The sequence below is a fragment of the Electrona antarctica genome (assembly GCF_951216825.1).
Source record: "Electrona antarctica genome assembly, chromosome: 15".
Classification (NCBI taxonomy): domain Eukaryota; kingdom Metazoa; phylum Chordata; class Actinopteri; order Myctophiformes; family Myctophidae; genus Electrona; species Electrona antarctica.
Genome location: NC_136796.1, coordinates 40,880,987 through 40,899,565, shown reverse-complemented (window position 1 = coordinate 40,899,565; position 18,579 = coordinate 40,880,987). Strand labels below are relative to the sequence as shown.

The 18,579-nt window shown below is 44.2% G+C and overlaps 1 protein-coding gene across 3 annotated transcripts in view; it reads right to left on the bottom strand.

The window, feature by feature from the left end:
- The window catches only part of adcy2b (adenylate cyclase 2b (brain)), a 104,804-nt gene that overhangs the window by 25,776 nt on the left and 60,449 nt on the right, over positions 1 to 18,579 (bottom strand). For all 3 annotated transcript variants that reach the window (XR_013791661.1, XM_079521811.1, XM_079521812.1), the window contains exons 7-14: positions 17,178 to 17,305; positions 16,043 to 16,201; positions 8,480 to 8,612; positions 5,800 to 5,976; positions 4,006 to 4,046; positions 3,492 to 3,572; positions 2,483 to 2,552; positions 590 to 687 (exon numbers count right to left, since the gene is read on the bottom strand). Coding sequence is in view for 2 of the 3 variants with exons in the window: in XM_079521811.1 (XP_079377937.1) it covers positions 590 to 687; positions 2,483 to 2,552; positions 3,492 to 3,572; positions 4,006 to 4,046; positions 5,800 to 5,976; positions 8,480 to 8,612; positions 16,043 to 16,201; positions 17,178 to 17,305 (887 nt within the window). In the remaining variant the exon portion in view is untranslated. The remainder of the gene's footprint in view (positions 1 to 589; positions 688 to 2,482; positions 2,553 to 3,491; positions 3,573 to 4,005; positions 4,047 to 5,799; positions 5,977 to 8,479; positions 8,613 to 16,042; positions 16,202 to 17,177; positions 17,306 to 18,579) is intronic.

Below are 18,579 nucleotides of genomic sequence, written 5' to 3'. Positions count from 1 at the left end.
CGGCCTAGAGAGAGAACTATATCAACTGAGCTATAGAGGGTATGCGCGTGATCTGATTTCATTAAACAACATTCAACAATGTTTAACTCACTTTGCCTATTGCTTTGCCACTCGATGTGCCATTCACTTTAAGCATGCGCATACCCTCTATTGGGACACCTTCAAGGACTCCCGGGGCCCCCCAAAACCCCATGTTGAGAACCAGAGCTAGGGACACCCTGGAACTCCCTTCAAGGACTCCCGGGGCCTCCCAAAACCCCATGTTGAGAACCAGAGCTAGGGACACCCTGGAACTCCCTTCAAGGACTCCAGGGGCCTCCCAAAACCCCATGTTGAGAACCAGAGCTAGGGACACCCTGGAACTCCCTTCAAGGACTCCCGGGGCCTCCCAAAACCCCATGTTGAGAACCAGAGCTAGGGACACCCTGGAACTCCCTTCAAGGACTCCAGGGGCCTCCCAAAACCCCATGTTGAGAACCAGAACTAGGGACACCCTGGAACTCCCTTCAAGGACCCCCGGGGCCCCTCCAAAACAACCATGTTGAGAACCAGTGCCGTAAATTGGCCTGAGTTGAAGGTTCACACTTACTTGGGCAAGACGAGGATCTGCACTATGAAGATACAGCAGAATATGAGGCAGGCACAGGTCACATAGTACTTGAAGGCGGGCAACGTTGTAGATCTGTACTGTTGAGGGAAAGAAAGGGCAGAGAAAACACAATGAGCCATTAAGGTCTCACACTCACAGGGGTCGAAAGGCTTGTGTTTGAGGTTTTGGTCATCGTAGCCAAGTGGGCAGAGAGAGGCGGTCTGTGGGATCAACACCATTTTTCGGGTTCCTGATCCGGTCGGATAACTTTTACGCCGCCTGGCGGCCGGAACCATCGACCGGTCCGGAACCTCCTGTCCACCTCTAAAACGATTTAAATTTGGTTTAAATTGGTATAACCGTTTTGTTTATTTTGGTATGACAATCGTTTGGTATGGCCATCTTTTATTCTCTGAGAATAGAACTAAATGATTTGCATTATGTGGGGAAAGAAAAACAATGCAACGCCAACAGGAACCCATCACTGACCGGAACCACCGCTTTTTCCCCCCTTGTTTTCTAAACCGGATCACACGGCTCGGTTTAGAACAACCGAGCTACAGTACATGTGCCTGGTCCCTTACACCTGTAAGCCATGCAAAAGGACAATAGGGATTTTTTTTATCTTTTCAATAAATAAGCATAAACAAACTGCTTCACAGGAACAATGTTCGTGTAATTGAGAGATTCGATAGGGGATATATGTTTTATATTCACACATTTATAAATAAAAGAGCGTCGGAAACGGGTTGATTACAACCCGATATAGCAGTCACAATATGTCACTTATATATGTCCCCTTGAAATACACAAAATCTCTTTGTAGAAAATAGCCAATAGGCTGAGTATGACCGGCTGACAATCACTAATTGAACAGAATATCTCTGCTGTCCGGAAGAAACCTCATAACTCCAAAATGTTAATTTTTTTAGGAAATGAAAATTTTACATTTTTAAGGAAATTAATAAAACCTTATATTTTGCAATACTGCTTCATCAAAGTTGGTGTTGTGACATTAGATATTGTCAATTACTTGCATGAGAAGAAGAGAGGTGGTGGAGTTAGCTGTTTTAGCAGACAGTTTGAGGGTCCAATGGAGCTAAGAGGTTTTGTCCAATGCGTTTTTTACTACTTTCCATTGGTTCAATATTGTCGAAACAACACACAGACGTAAAGGATGTTCAATAGCACTGATTTATGGAATAAAATCAAAAACCTCAAAAATGTAGTTATGAGGTTATAATGTAATGTATGTAATGTATATGTGATAACAATTCATTTCATGACTATGTAGTATTCATTATGTATTATTTGGATTTATTATATTTAATTGAAGATTTACATATAGTTTGACAGCTGAAAACAGCCATGTTTTTAATATACAATATAATGTACAAACAAGCAACGAACCAGGACAGCATGTTTTGACCAAAAGTGAGGTCTTCAAGTAAATAATGTTTTTCAAGATTCTCAAGGCACAACAAGGCTTTGTACATCAACAAATTACTCATACCAGTAAACAATACGTAATCCTTGGCTACTGTAATTCTCTCTGACAGAAGATCTTGCAATCGCCCCCTGTGTGTATATCAGTAGTGTGTGTGTGTGTGTGTGTGTGTGCGTGCGTGCGTGCGTGCGTGCGTGCGTGCGTGCGTGCGTGCGTGCGTGCGTGCGTGTACTGTATGCGTCTTTCCACAGCTAATCTTACAAACTCCAAGACTGATCAGCATCTTTCCTGCGCACGCCGTCCAGCAGGCCAAGGAACTCAACTCCCAAGTTTATGGGACACATAGTTCCACGAGGCTACGGCGTGGAACTATATACTCTAGCCAATCGGGTGCATAAGCGAGGAGAGGAGAGGAATGCAGAATCACGACTACTTGGTTAGCCCACCTCTTTCTCCAGGGCCTTGTTGTGAAAGAACAGCGAAATCCTCTGGATGTCTTCAGACTTGAGCCACTGCCTGCAGATGATGAACACAGAGACACAGGGGAGCAGTCACTGCTAATGTGTACAGGCTCAACGCCCCACTGTATCCACAATACAGAGCATGATGACCTATGGCCTGGCTGAACAGCATATCTTTAACACATTTTGGACTGAGGTCGATAAAAAAAAAAGGCTTCTAAATCCTAACATTTTTCTGAAAAACCCATGTTTCTATGTCAGTGGTGCTCAACCTTTTTCATGTCAAGGACCCCCAGAATTATCTCTATTGGGCCACGGACCCCCATCTCAAAATATGTAGTTCCAGGCACCCCCCAGAAGCCACATTTGCACGACTTTTCACGACTTGCTCCACATTTTCACGACTTTTCAAAAATAGCAGACCTACCAGCTCGTAGCGCGCCACTCGGTGGCGCGCTATGAGCTTGTAGATCTGCTATTTTTCAATAGCTAAAGCATAACATAATGCTAACACCAAAAGGGGTTCCCGCCAAAAATGGGTTAAGAAGCGCTGTTGAACTTAGGAGTTCGCCTGAACTCCACTGAGGTAATAACTGAGCAAAGAACACATAAAAGCTGCATGCCGTCATGGACAACGGTTCCCATCCTCCAGGATACAACCGAAGTTCAACATCACCTTAGGTTAAGATATGACGTTCAGCCAGGCTAGGTCACCGTGGTCTATATGAGCACTTACTGTATATCAGACTTATATCGTGATCAGACAGCTAAAAATCCAGGTTCGACCAAAGTTGAAACATTTTATGTAAGAATTGTATTTAACCACGTAAGCCCTATTCGTCGTACAACGAATAACGGAAATAGCCGCTCTATACATACTAGATCACAGCATGAACAAAGTTGCGTGAGCTTGTAGATTGGCTAATTTAGCTATTTTTCAGGAAATGGACATTGTTAGAAAAAAAAGTTAGAAAATCTCAAACACAGTACTGACTTCTGGGAGTTGATCCCGTCGATGGTGCGGATCATGCGTTCGTTGAGTTCCTCCTCGAACCTCTTCCTCTGGGATTTGGACCTGGGTTTGAAGGAGTGAAAAGTGTGTGAGTGTGGAAACTAGGGGTGTAACGATATAGTAAAAATCGAATTTAATTTCAAGAATCGAAGTACATCGAAATGAAAACAGCAACACTGACTATGTATCGTATCGTTTTGCAATGGAAATAATCGGTATCGAATCGGTTTGCTATGCAATTAATCGATTGTATCAATACTACATTTTTGTGCGTGGTATTTAGCATTCTTTTGAAGAAAAATCTCAATGTATTTTAAATAGTTACTGAATCGATTTCAAGTCATTGAATCGTATCGTATCATCATAATGAACCAATATCGTCCATGTATCGTATCGTCAACCATGTATCGTGATAGGTATCGTATCGCTGTTAAAATGTATCGTTACACCCCCACAGGAAACGTTAGAGAAACACATGGTCCTGTCTCACTCTCACCTTTCACGTCTCTGGTAGTGGTACTGACCCATGGGCACGTCCTGGAGCAGGGAGTACACAATCACAATGATTAGATACAGCTGGAGCAGGAAATACACAATCACAACTTGACTGTCACGTCACACGATAGGCCTATCTCACAGCATTTCCCCGCCCCCTTTTTACGCCCCCTTTTGTTGATAGTGGTGTTATTTTTTTTGCGGTCCATAGGCTTCCATGTTAAAAGAGGTATTTTCACAAGCCACAAACTACCGTTTTGTAAAGGTAAGGTTTATTCTACTTATTTGAGTTGTTATACCATTGTGTTTTCTTCATATTATTATCGGTCTTTGACATTTTAACATTAGGAAATGTACTTAGATTCTCCAGAGAAAAAAAGTGTAAATGCCTAATGTTAAATGACACCACTATCTACCGGAAGTGGGCGTGGAAAGGGGGCTGTGAGATAGGCCTATTAGATACAGCTGTAAAATAGTATGGGCAGTATTATGCGTGTCTTAAGTACCAGGTCTTATTACTTAACTTAAGACCTGGAGGCGTGGTCAATGCTGTTTGGCCAAATGGCATTGATCACGCCTCCAGGTCTTAAGTTAAGTAATAAGACCTGGTACTTAAGACACGCATAATACTGCCCTATGTGTGTATGTATGTGTGTGTTTGCGTGTGTGCGTGCATGGGTGCGTGCATGGGTGCGTGCGTGCATGTGTGAAAAATGTGAACTGCAGTTACAGGAAGAGTTAGAATAGGGGAGAGAGAATAGAGAATATATAGCATACAACAAGTCTACATTATGCAGCATGATAATAAAAGAATAGCAACGGAGAGGTGGCACTACGGAAGGCAGACATGCTTCGTTAAGTGGAAAAACATCCACCATATAAAGCGCGGCAGCAGTTTATTTATTCATATTTATATTATTTATTTCATATTCAAACTTATGCATACATGTACTTTAGATGATGCTATATGAATGGACGCTGTTGAGGCATGATGGCCACTGTTCTGTTTCCATGGAAACAACCATATCTATTTTGGCCTCCATCAGCCAAGGGCCTTTGAACCCCCCCCCCCCCCCCTCTCTCCTCTCTCCCAGTGGATTTGTGCATATGCATATTGTTGCCGCCAGACAGAAACCTTGTAGGCCAATCTCCATATTTCAGCTTTTTATGTTTTTGTAAATTAATATGAAAGCCCTATACTTCTTTGTACAGACAAAAAATCAACATATCTATACAAGCTCGAAACGTTGCAATGCAAAAGTGAAAGCCGTGAATGTGTCTCTGGGTTTTATAAATATCGAACCAACAATGGCAAGTATTAAAAGAACCTTTGTTCCAAAGGTTATTTTTATTTTTTTTACTGAAAAGTAAATGGCAAAACAAAGTTTTGGACATGCAAGGTTTCCAGTCTATGCATGTGACCGGTTGTGCGCACGTGCGTGCCAGTGTGTGCGCAGAATATTTACTTTGTTAGTGTAAAACGTCCTTGGATTTCTGAAAGATGCTATATGAATTCAATGGAAGTGTAATATTATAATATTATCCCATTCTGGACGGGAACCCGTTTTGGTGTTTTAACTAAGCATTATGTTAAACTTTAGCTATTGAATTTTTTTTTGAAAGATCGTGAAAATGCGGCACACATTTTTGAATATATATTCTTTCAGAAGACTTATTTTTTATTTCGACGTCAGGCCAAAATGGGTTAATATTATAATATTATACTGTGCGGGGCAAACGTCCAGCACTGTGGGAACGAGACATTCTTGTGCGTGTGCCCAGCTGGTCTACTCACAGTGGTGTTGATCATGCCGTTGTCCGTGGTCATGCTGTCTCGGTGGTGGAGGTTGGCGAAGGGCTTGGCGGCCCCCCATGACTCCAGGTAGCGGGTCATTCTGACGGAGGCCCTCATCTTCCCTCCGTCCAGGGAGGGACGAGAGCGCACCACCAGCAGAGGGGTGTGCCTCTCGGTCTGAATCCGCCAGAGAAACCCAGGAGGGAGGGAGAGAGAGAGGGAGACTTTTTGTCAGGTGAAACCTTGACATACAGCCCGTTTTTAACCCATTTTGGACTGAGGTCGATTAAAAAAAAAGTCATGTTTCTATGTCAGTGGTGCTTTCATGTCAAGGACCCCAAGAATTATCTCTATTGGGCCACGGACCCCCATCTGAAAATATGTAGTTCGCTCTGAAATATATATTCAATGATTTGCGCCACACTTTCACGACTTTTCAAAAATATCAGACCTACAAGCTCGTAGCGCGCCACTCGGTGGCACGCTATGAGCTTGTAGATCTGCTATTTTTCAATAGCTAAAGTAGAACAGAATGCTTAAAACACCAAAAAGGGTTCCAGCCTAAAATGGGTTAATAGCGATCTAGTCATCAATGGGAGTCACCCCCCATGCCGCCTAAGCCAATGGGAGCCGCCTAAACGCCTCCTAAGCCTAATGGGAGCCGCCTAAACGCCGCCAGCCAATGGCGTAGTAGCGACCTAGTCATGATTGGCTGCCTCCTAAGCTATAACAGGGGGCACGGCGGAAGTCTGCAAATCTGCAATGCCCAGACCACACTCTCAACCATAGACATATATAAACACCCAGACCACACTCTCAACCATAGACATAAACACCCAGACCACACTCTCAACCATAGACATATATAAACACCCAGACCACACTCTCAACCATAGACATATATAAACACCCAGACCACACTCTCAACCATAGACATATGTGACCAAATTTGACTGAGGGACTGCCATTGGATTTTTTTTGAATTTTCGTTTTTTTCATGTCATATGAAAGCAGGGAATCATAGCTTCAAATTGACATATTGGTTGTTCAGTTTGACCCAGCAGTTTTACAGATATGACTTATAGAGTAAGGTCTTGCAGAAAACAGCGAGTTGAGAAAACAGGCTTGAAAGGTTCACTTCTGTGGTCTCTAACATTACACCTAGCTACATGTTTAAGCATTTATTTATTAGCCCTGACACTTATTTCAGACATGCTCTAGTACAGTCTGCCTGTGCTATTAACTCATTTTGAAAAAAATAAAAAGAAATACGTTTTTTTCTCCTCTGGTGAAAAGCTGGAATTTCCGCGATGGAAGGCTCTCAGTCAAATCTGGTCACATATATAAACACCCAGACCACACTCTCAACCATAGACATATATAAACATTGCAGCGGAGCAGACTCAGGGGAGCGCCTGATAACACTGCCTAATGTTATGAGCAAACTGGAGCGCGGGAAAGATGCACAACGGAGCCAGCGTGTGTTTCACCTGACAAATATGACTATGTAATATAATAATATTCCTTTTGTTTTTCATCGTGGACATTTCTTTACACCAGTGGCTCTCTTAAACCTCTCTAGGCACCCATAAATCTGAGAGTTACAGAACTTGGAACCCATGGCGGGTCCCTGGACCACTCTTTGAGAACCACTGCTTTTGACGTTACAGTCAAATGATGTATTAACCACTTAAACCCATAGACATAAATAGGTAGACGCCGCTTCCGAATCTGGGGCGCATGTACCTGCGGGCGCCATTATTGCGAAAGGCGAGTTCATATAGCAGCACTCTACTGGAAGAAGAGACTTTAGTTAATTAGTTTGTGTGAGATTGGTTCAGAACGAAGGTGTGCTTGAGGATTTCACTCTGCACTAAACATCTTCGCTTAAAATAGCCAACGGCAAGTTATTTTCTGCAAAAAGTTTTGTGATTAACCCATTTCGATCGATTTTTCAAAAATAGCAGACCTACAAGCTCGTAGCGCGCCACTCAGGCGCGCTATGAGCTTGTAGATCTGCTATTTTTCAATAGCTAAAGCATAACATAATGCTAACACCAAAAGGGGTTCCCGCCCAGAATGGGTTAAGATTAGGGTTGTCAAATGCAATAATGCATACATCTGAATGTTTAATGCTTTAATTAACAAGATTTGGTTTGAGTCCAAAGACAAAAGACTGTTTAGTCTTTTGTATTTAATTCCATACTTTTTTATTAAACATTAGTATGATATGGTATTTGATATACCCCATTTGTGTGAATTAACCACTTGTAATTTCTGCCCTGTGCAATATCTGTTTACAGATACCGGCAGTGGCTCAGGGGTAGAGTGACCAGATGGGAACCGCAAGGTTCGAACCCGGGCTACACCAGGGTTCGAACCCCTAATTGCTCCCGATGTGCAGGTTGGTGCCTTGCATGGTTTTCTCCGGCATCAGTGTGTGAATGTGTGTGTGTGAATGGGTGACTGTAATGCACAATCTATGTAAAGCGCCTTGGATAAAGGCGCTATATAAATGCACCATTTACCATTTACAAAGCCTAAAAGGCGTAGAAATGTAATTTTAATAAATGTAATTATTGTAATTATATATTATTTATATAAGTAAAATGTCAAGATGCGGACAGTCTCAGTCAAGTAGTGCACGGTTGCAGACTGCGTGAGGGATGAGAGGTCTGACCTTGGGGTTGATTACGAGGTAGGTGACCACCCCGTGTTCCTTCAGGTAGGAATCTCTGCTCTGTCCGTCGCCCAGCTCCACCTTGTAGGACCCTTTCAGATGCTCTAAGGTGACTGAAGAGATGTGGACCCTCCTGGGTGATGACGGCAGGGCACGGGACAGTGGACACGGAGAGACATGAGGGGACAGGGAAAGACATGAGGGGACAGGGGGAGGGATGAGGGGAAAGGGGGAGGGATGAGGGGACAGGGGGAGGGATGAGGGGACGGGGAGAGGGATGAGGGGACAGGGGGAGGGAGACATGAGGGGACGGGGAGAGGGATGAGGGGACAGGGGGAGGGAGACATGAGGGGACAGGGGGAGGGGTGAGGGGACAGGGAGAGGGATACATGAGGGGACAGGGGGAGGGATGAGGGGACAGGGAGAGGGATGAGGGGACAGGGGGAGGGAGACATGAGGGGACAGGGGGAGGGATGAGGGGACAGGGAGAGGGATGAGGGGACAGGGAGAGGGATACACGAGGGGACAGGGGGAGGGATACACGAGGGGACAGGGGGAGGGATGAGTGGACAGGGAGAGGGATGAGGGGACAGGGGGAGGGATACATGAGGGGACAGGGGGAGGGAGACATGAGGGGACAGGGAGAGGGATGAGGGGACAGGAAGAGGGATGAGGGGACAGGGAGAGGGATGAGGGGACAGGGGGAGGGATACATGAGGGGACAGGGGGAGGGAGACATGAGGGGACAGGGGGAGGGAGACATGAGGGGACAGGGAGAGGGATGAGGGGACAGGAAGAGGGATGAGGGGACAGGGAGAGGGATGAGGGGACAGGGGGAGGGAGACATGAGGGGACAGAGGGAGGGAGACGAGGGGACAGGGGGAGACATGAGGGGACAGGGGGAGACATGAGAAGACAGACGGGCAGTGAGAAGTGCAGAGGTTAGGAGGTTCTCTCATGAATTTGGCTGCAAAAATATTTTGTGTCAGGGACCGCTAGAAGAGAAGACTTGTGAGACAAAAGAAAAGGAAAATGTATTGAACATTTTCCAATATACTTTCAAGATAAAAAGTTCAAAGTTCAAAAATAGCAGATAGGTGAGGGCATATATGAAAAAAAGGCACCTTACCCTAAAAAAATTGCAACAGAAGGTTTCTCAACTGTTTTGTGTAGTATTAGGTGTCCTTAATAACATACTAAAAGTTTACCAAAGTTTGACCATGCGAAAGGTGTTATTTTCAAGATGGCGTCCAAGATGGCCAAAAAATCATTAAAATAGCCTAACTCCTTCATTATTTATCGTAGACAAGTATTTTTTGTGTCTAACCCTATGTTTTTGAGGCCTGTGAATGCATTGGACTTGTCAAAATGGCAGAGATAGAATCAGATCATTGTGAAATCCAATATTTTATATTTGACTCTATTAAAACTCTCTGAAATGGACACCCATTTCAAGTTAAAAGGATATACCCAGGGGGCAAAGGGGGTTGACCTGCATTTGTCATAACATACAAAGTTGTCCACCAGAAATAATATCTATGACCCACTAGGATCACAACCTATATGGACAACCCGGTCAATTTTGTTGCGAAAGTCCAATATGGCCGCCCCCAATATTAGCCCCTATTAGTTATAATGGGGGGTGAATAGGGCAAAATTTTAAACTGAGAGATATTTCCACGAAACTTCTCAGGTTGATCAATGATATGAATACGAACATGTTTTGTATTGCAAGTTTCCATGAAATCCAATATGGCCGCCACAATATGGCCGCCACAATATTAGCACCAAGAAAATAGGTTTTGGCTCTAACTTCTGAACCAGATGAGCTAGAAATGCAAGCTCGGTGTCTATTTCATGGTTTCTGACCATGAGAGACTCAATGGAATACCTATTTTTATTATTGGGTGTGTCTGGACCCTTATTGTGCATATTTACAAGATGGTGGCTACCCGAAATAGTGCTTTACCATGATTTCTACCATGATTGTTGACTGTTTTGGCAAACACAAGCAATATTAATCCATTGGCTAAGATTCATGGCACAGAAGGAACATATTTTCTTGAGCTTGCATATTGTCAAAATGGCTGCAAACATGAAAAAGAAAAGAGACATTACATTTCCTGTCAGATCCTATTACCCAGGGGGGCAAACCACCCCTTTTTGGATACCTGCATTTGCCATAACATCAAAGGTTGTCCACCAGAAATATCTATGACCCAATAGAATCACAACCTATATGGACACACCGGTCAATTTCTTTGCTGGAAATCCAATATGGCCACCACAATATTAACCCCCTTTAGCCTATAATGCGGGTGAATAGGGCAACATTTTTAACTGAGGGATATTTCCACAAAACTTCACAGGTTGATCAATGATATGAATACCATAATGGTTTGTATTGGAAGTTTCCATGATATCACCACAATACTAGCACCCAGAAAATAGGTTTGGCTCTAAATTCTGAACCAGATGAGCTATAAATACAAACTCATGGTTTCTAACTACGAGAGATATATACCATAATTTCCCTCTATTAAGTATTATTGTTCTGGGGTGTTTCTTTACAGAAAGACATCCCTCTGGCTGTATTTTGGTTTTGTTCTACTGTTTCTGTTGGCATTTCCTCTGTTTATGTTGACAATCATCCCTGGCAGGGACGTGCATCGCCAAGCCGGACATCCCTTCACTGAGTATGGATGGTCTCTCAGTGATGGTCCCCTGTCCATCTAGAGCCAGCCTGGCCTATGCCAGAAAATCTGTTCATGTGCCAGGGACTGGAGACAAGATGCAGCAGGAGCTTCACTCCATTCCTGACTGGGGATGCATCACCATTATCACGCGATGAGAGAGATCAATGTCCCTGGACAGCCAAACTTGCCAGGGATCTGCCACAGGCCCTCACGATTGACTGTGTGAAAGGCCTTGGTGAGGTCGACAAACACCATATAGAGACCCTTCTGCTCTCTGCACTTTTCTTGCAGCTGGCAAATGGAAAAGATCATGTTACAGGTACCTCTGCCTCCGTGGAAACCACATTGGGATCCAGGGACAACATTCTCAGCATGGCTGATTAGCCGGTTGAGGATGATTCTTGCTAAGATCTTTACTGTGATGTTCAGGACTCAGGAGGGCTATACCATGATGGTTATCGCAGTATGCCCTGTCCCCTTTCCTCTTGTAAACATGCACTATGGATGCGTCCTTGAAGTCTGGAGGGACTTCCCCCTATCCAGATTACCTGGTACAGGTGCCATGCCTCCATTGTAGATGTCTTCAGGCAACCCATCACCTCCTGGTGCCTTTCCAGAAGTGGGTTGTTGGAGTGCTTTCACTGTCTCTGCACTGGTGGGGGGGGGGTCAGCCAGATCAGCTTTGATTGGCAGCTGGGGTATCGTGGCAATATCCTCTTCGGAAATTGAGGACTCTCTGTTTAAGACCTCACTGAAGTGCTCTTCCCAGTGTGCTAGGATGTCACTCTTGTCAGTGAGCAGGACACTTGTCAGAGGAGCGGACTGGAGTTGAGCCAGTGGTTTTGGGCCCATAAAGAGCACACAGAATGATGCATGCATCTGAGACATTCCCAGTGAGGAATGGAGTGAAGCTCTTGCTGCATCTTGTCTCCAGTCCCTGGCACATGAACAGATTTTCTGGCAGCCTTTGATACAGCTACATGATATTGTCTTGTTCATTGACATAGGCCAGGCTCTGTAGATGGACAGGGGACTGCATTCCCGTCACTGAGAGACCATCCATACTCAGCGATGCACGTCCCTGCCAGGGATGATTGTCAACATAAACAGAGGAAATTCCAACAAACAGTAGAACAAAACCAAAATACAGCCAGAGGGATGTCTTTCTGCAAAGAAACACCCCAGAACAATAATATCTTTCGTGGTTAGAACCCATGAGTTTGTATTTATAGCTCATCTGGTTCAGAAGCCAAACCTATTTTCTGGGTGCTAGTATTGTGGCGGCCATATTGGATATCATGGAAACTTCCAATACAAACCATTATGGTATTCATATCATTGATCAACCTGTGAAGTTTCGTGGAAATATCCCTCAGTTAAAAATGTTGCCCTATTCACCCGCATTATAGGCTAATGGGGGCTAATATTGTGGTGGCCATATTGCATTTCCAGCAAAGAAATTGACCGGTGTGTCCATATAGGTTGTGATTCTATTGGGTCATAGATATTTCTGGTGGTCAACCTTTGATGTTATGGCAAATGCAGGTATCCAAAAAGGGGTGGTTTGCCCCCCTGGGTAATAGGATCTGACAGGAAATGTAATTTCCTGTCAGATCACTTTTTCATGTTTGCAGCCATTTTGACAATATGCAAGCTCAAGAAAATATGTTCCTTCTGTGCCATGAATCTTAGCCAATGGATTAATATTGCTTGTGTTTGCCAAAACAGTCAACAATCATGGTAGAAATCATGGTAAAGCACTATTTCGGGTAGCCACCATCTTGTAAATATGCACAATAAGGGTCCAGACACACCCAATAATAAAAATAGGTATTCAATTGAGTCTCTCATGGTCAGAAACCATGAAATAGAACGGTGTAGTATGAAAAAAGCAAAAAAAAAAAATAGGGGTTAGCGGTACTGAGCCTTCACGTGGCAATTTGACTAATTTCACAGTACCACACAGTAATAATGCATTTATTCCTTAAGTAAATTGTTGAAAGCTTCAACATAATTTGAATTACAAGTAAAATCACCAATGATGGGCATTATGGCACGTGGAAAAAGGATACATGTAAATTTATATTGGAAAGCGTTCATTTTGAACCTTTAAAACCACTTATAACCACCTTATAACCACTTTTTCAAATACACTAGTTATTATAATCATAACTCTAATTTATATAAGCTAATTGGATTGCTACATAACTAAAACATAGGGTTAGACACCAAAATTACTTGTCTAGGATGAATAATGGATGAGTAATGGTCTTTTAAGAACTGGCGGCGGCCATCTTGAAAATGACACCTTTCGCATGGTCAAACTTTGGTAAACTTTTAGTATGTTATTAAGGACACCTAATACTACACAAAACAGTTGAGAAACCTTCTGTTGCAATTTTTTTAGGGTCAAACCATAATTGCACCTGTCTAAGATGTATACAAGCTGGGCAGCAGTGCAGCACGAAGTGACACTGCACTGTGAGCTTTGATATCCTACGTATAAAATGTGGATTGATTAAGTGGTTAAAATGACGTGATGCTGTATTAAATGTGTTGAGCGTCCATTTGGTATATCTAACAATAACTATATATAGTTGGGGACCCCCCCGGAACCCTCTCAAGGACCGCTGCTGTGGGTTCCTGGACCCCATGTTGAGAACCGCTGCTCTATGTTATCTCTTCCATAACTCTATATCGCTGCTATTTCCTCACATTGTTTCCAAATCCATAAGCAACTACTGTACAATAACCTCTGTACCCTGTGCTGATATCTTTTGTTTGCTTTTTTCTTTAGCCGTGCTTCAGTTGTTGCTGCCGGTGCAAGTCATCAATGTGGTGATCAATACTCTTCTCCACTGCAATCTCGCTCCTATTTGTTTCTTGTGGAACTGGCATTCATTCGCCTCTTTGTCTGAGTCATGGTGTTATGTTGCCCTATTTGTAGTGTTTGCCAGGCTTGCTTTTTTATTTAGCCAGTGGCTGACGCTTAAAAAAATAACGCTTATAAAACTTTGATCCGTCCGTCCGGCCATCATTTTAGTCTAAAGATATTTCAATAACTACAGTGCACCCGGAAAGTATTCACACTCCTTCACTTTTACCACATCTGTCTTTGTTACAGCCTCATTTCAAAAGGGATTACATTTGTTTCATCAATCTACACACAATACCCCATAATGATGAAGTGAAAAAAGTTTTTACGAATATTTCGATGATTTATTAAAAATAAGAAACCTGAAATCTGAATGTACATAAGTATTCACACTCTTTATTTAGTACTTTGGCACCCTTGGAAGCAATTACAGCCTTAAGCCTTTTTGGGAATGATGCTACAAGCTTGGCACACTTGAATTTGGGCTATTTTTCCCAATCTTCTCTGCAGATCCCCTCAAGCTGTTAGGTTCAGGTCAGGCTATTTTCAGGTCCTTCCAGAGATGCTCAATGGGGTTCAAGTCTGGGCTCTGGCTGGGCCACTCAAGGACTTTCACAGAGTTGCCCTCAAACCACTCCTTCGTTATCTTAGCTGTGTGCTTGGGGTCATTGTCCTGTTGGAAGGTGAATCGTCGACCAAGTCGGAGGTCCTGAGCGCTCTGGAGCAGGTTTTCATCCAGGATGTCTCACGGATGTGCACGGCTCCATTAATCTTTCCCTCTATCCTGACAAGTCTCCCAGTTCCTGCCGCTGAAAAACATCCCCACAGCATGATGCTGCCACCACCATGCTTCACCGTAGGGATGGTATTTGCCAGGTGATGAGCGGTGATGGATGGAGGCTACTGTGCTCTTCGGGACCTTCAATCCTGCAGAATTGTTTTGGTACCCTTCCCCACCTCTGTGCCGCAATACAATTCTGTCTCGGAGGTCTACAGACAATTCCTTTGATTTCATGGCTTGGTTTTTGCTCTTCCAATGCACTGTGAGCTGTGGGGCCTTATATAGACAGGTGTGTGCCTTTCCAATCAACTGAATTACCCACAGGTGCACTCTAGTCAAGTGTCATAGCAAAGAGTGTGAATACTTAGTGTGATATTTCAGTTTTTTTTTTTCATACAAAAAATCCACTTTAGTGATTATGGGCTATTGTGTGTAGATTGACGAGAACAAAAATTAATTTAATCCCTTTTGAAATGAGGCTGTAACAAAACAAAATGTGGTGAAAGTGAAGGAGTGTGAATACTTTCCGGATGCGCTACTATATGGGCTGAATGATATTAGCCATGGAATGATCTGTGCACCTTCATGCTCCCTGATGGACGACAGCCCCAGGCTGTCTATCTCTCATAGACGTGGCGTCACGGCTCTCTCAGCCATGGGAGAAATAAAGGAGTCCCTTTATTTTTGCAAAACAGCAGAGTGCGTGGGTCTGCTATCAGTGCGCTCTGCTTGGGGCTAAGTTGGAATAAGTTAAAACCCAAACTTATTCAAATCATGACTGATTGTTGTCAACAACGCACAGAAAATGTTTTTTTGTTTGGGATATGTCTTTACTTATGGCTAGAATTTAAAAAAAAGATACATATATTTTATTTTCTTCCCATGGTCAAACCATGTGGCTTCCATTGGAAATGCATTGGGGCGGCCATTAAACAGGGACAAGACACAAGACACGGACAAGACAAATGTTTTTTAGGTGTGAGTCAGGCCCTAGAAATCGCAACTTCCAAGTTGAAAACGAAAGGTGACCGCCGGGGCCTTTGCTGAGTCCGTCCCCGTTTCAAATCCCTCACTTTCATGAAGCTGCTTTTATCCCCTAAATGTTTTAACCCATGATGGGTTAAAACTACTGCATCTCTGCGTATAGCTTGTTTTATCCCCTATCATTACTCATTGTTGTCTATGGTGTGTATTGTTTTTGGGGGTCTTACCCAGGCACGCCCCCTGCCTCCATGTGATTGGCCAGGGTGACATCATGTGACCAGACGTCGTACTGCCACTTCTGGAGGCCGATCACGCCACATAAGACGTTACCAGAGTGAACGCCAACGCGCATGTTGATGTCAACGCCAGTAGCATCACGCACCTTCCTGTGACCATGACAAAACAAAAAAAAACATTGTGTATAGATGTTTTTGTGTGTAATCAACGTGCATGTGTGTGAGAGAGAGATTGATTGGAGGGTGTTAAAAATCCTAGCGTCCCTAGAATCATTTGTCAAAAATAGCCAAACTACACACTCACAATGCGTTGCGATGGGACGCGTTGTGAGCTTACAGATCGGATATCTTTTAGATCCCTGGGAGACTCCGGTTAGGGTTTAAAGTCATACAACTTGGCATTAATTTTAGTAGTCTTTTTGGCCACAGCCCTGCTCTGTCTGTGGTCTATTGGAACGTTCCAGAATTCAGAAGCACCGGTCCAAAACAAATGCTGCAGGGGCCACCGTCCTATAGCGTTGAGGATATTTTGTCAAGCAACTCTATGTCTGAAACTCTATGTATTAACGTACGTTTTGGAACGGATGTGGAATGATTTTCCTCAAACGTACACCAGCGAAAGATTTAAACTTTAGTTGAATTGAAAAGGTTTCACAGTATGACTTTATGTGGTTAAAAGAAAAAAGTTTGTATTTGTTATTATTTAGGCAGGAGGGCAGTGAGCTTATCGTCTGACTTTCACATTTGATCTGAAGTACAAACACAGCTGACACAGTCTGGCACTGCATGCTTCCATTTAATCTGTTTGACAGACATTCCCATGTGATTGTGTGTGCACATGCGCGTGTGTTTGTGCACACGCGCGCGTGTGTGTGTGCGCGTGCGTGCGTGCGTGCGTGGGTGCGTAAATATATATTGTTTGACAAACGCTCATGGCACACACTGACCTTCTACATTGTAAGCCGCTCTGGATAAGAGTATCTGACAAAAGTGCTAATTGTAATATGGTGTAGGTTAGCTAGTGTGTGTGCGTGTGCGTGTGCGTGTGCGTGTGTGTGTGCGTGTGCGTGTGTGCGTGTGCGTGTGCACGTGTGCGTGTGTGTGTGTGTGTGTGTGCGTGTTTTACTTGATTGCCTCACACATGTCCAGACCCATCTTCACACAGTTCTTGGCGTGCTGAGGTAGAGACTCTGGCAGCCCAGACACACAGTAATAGCAATCACCCAGGATTTTGATACGCATGCACTCGTTCTCCTAGGGAGAGAGAGAGAGAGAGAGAGAGAGAGAGAGAGAGAGAGAGAGAGAGAGAGACAGAGAGAGAGAGAGAGAGAGAGAGAGAGAGAGAGAGAGAGAGAGAGAGAGAGACAGAGAGAGAGAGAGAGACAGAGAGAGAGAGAGAGAGAGAGAGAGAGAGAGAGAGAGAGACAGAGAGAAAGAGAATATGCATGTCACACCGTGGGTCCTTGAATTTAAACAGGTGAAGAATCACTGCTAGAGCCGTAAAAAAGTCAAATGGGGTTCCACGGGTTAATAATTAGTGTCAATTTTGGGGTCCTTGACATGGAAAAGTTTGGGAACCCACTGCTCTAACCCATTTTGGGCGGGAACCCCTTTTGGTGTTAGCATCATGTTGTGCTTTAGCATATAGCAGATCTACAAGCTCCACCAATGAGCTTGTAGGTCTACTATTTTTGAAAAGTCGAAGAACGACTGACATAGAAACATAGCTTTTTCAGAAAACTGTCAGGATGTAGAATACATTTTTTTGAATCGGATCTCAGGTAAAAATGGGCTAATGCAAAAGTCAGCCCCTCAAACCCATGACCCGGTGTACTGTACTGTACTGTGCGCCCACGCCACACGCAGCGGCGTGCGCGCTAACTGCTCTGTTTGGGTGGGATGCGTTGAGCCCTGGACGGACGGCCACAGCTTATATAACGGCCATAGCAGAGCCATGCTCTGGGCACGCTAGACAGACAGCGTGACTCAACTGTCAGAACGCTGGAGCGAGTAAAACCCTAGAGACTGCACGCGCACACGCACACACACACACACACACACTCTCTCTCTCTCTCTCTCTCTCTCTATCAGCCCACGCCTTTACAACCTGTGGCTGTCAACTGGACACAGATGCCCTTGAAACACACATTATGGGGAGAGTATGCAGGCTTTCTGGGATGCGTGTGTGCGTGCGTGTGTGTGTGTGTGTGTGTGCACGTGCGTGTAATTGGGCTTGGACGTGTGTGTGTGTGTGTGCAGCGGTCGTGTGTGTGTGTGCGGGCAGCGGTCGCTGCCCGCACAGAATACAAAACTCTGATGTTGGCATTTAAAGCAACCAAAGGTATGGCTCCCCCATATCTTGCCAGCATGATTGAACCCTACAAACCCTCCCGCGCACTCAGATCAGCCAACGCAGGGAAGCTGGAAGTACCCTCACTAAAAACGCCGGGACAACGCTCCACACGTCCCAAACTCTTCTCCCTTCTGGCCCCAAAACTGTGGAATGCACTTCCCGTTGCAATCAGAAC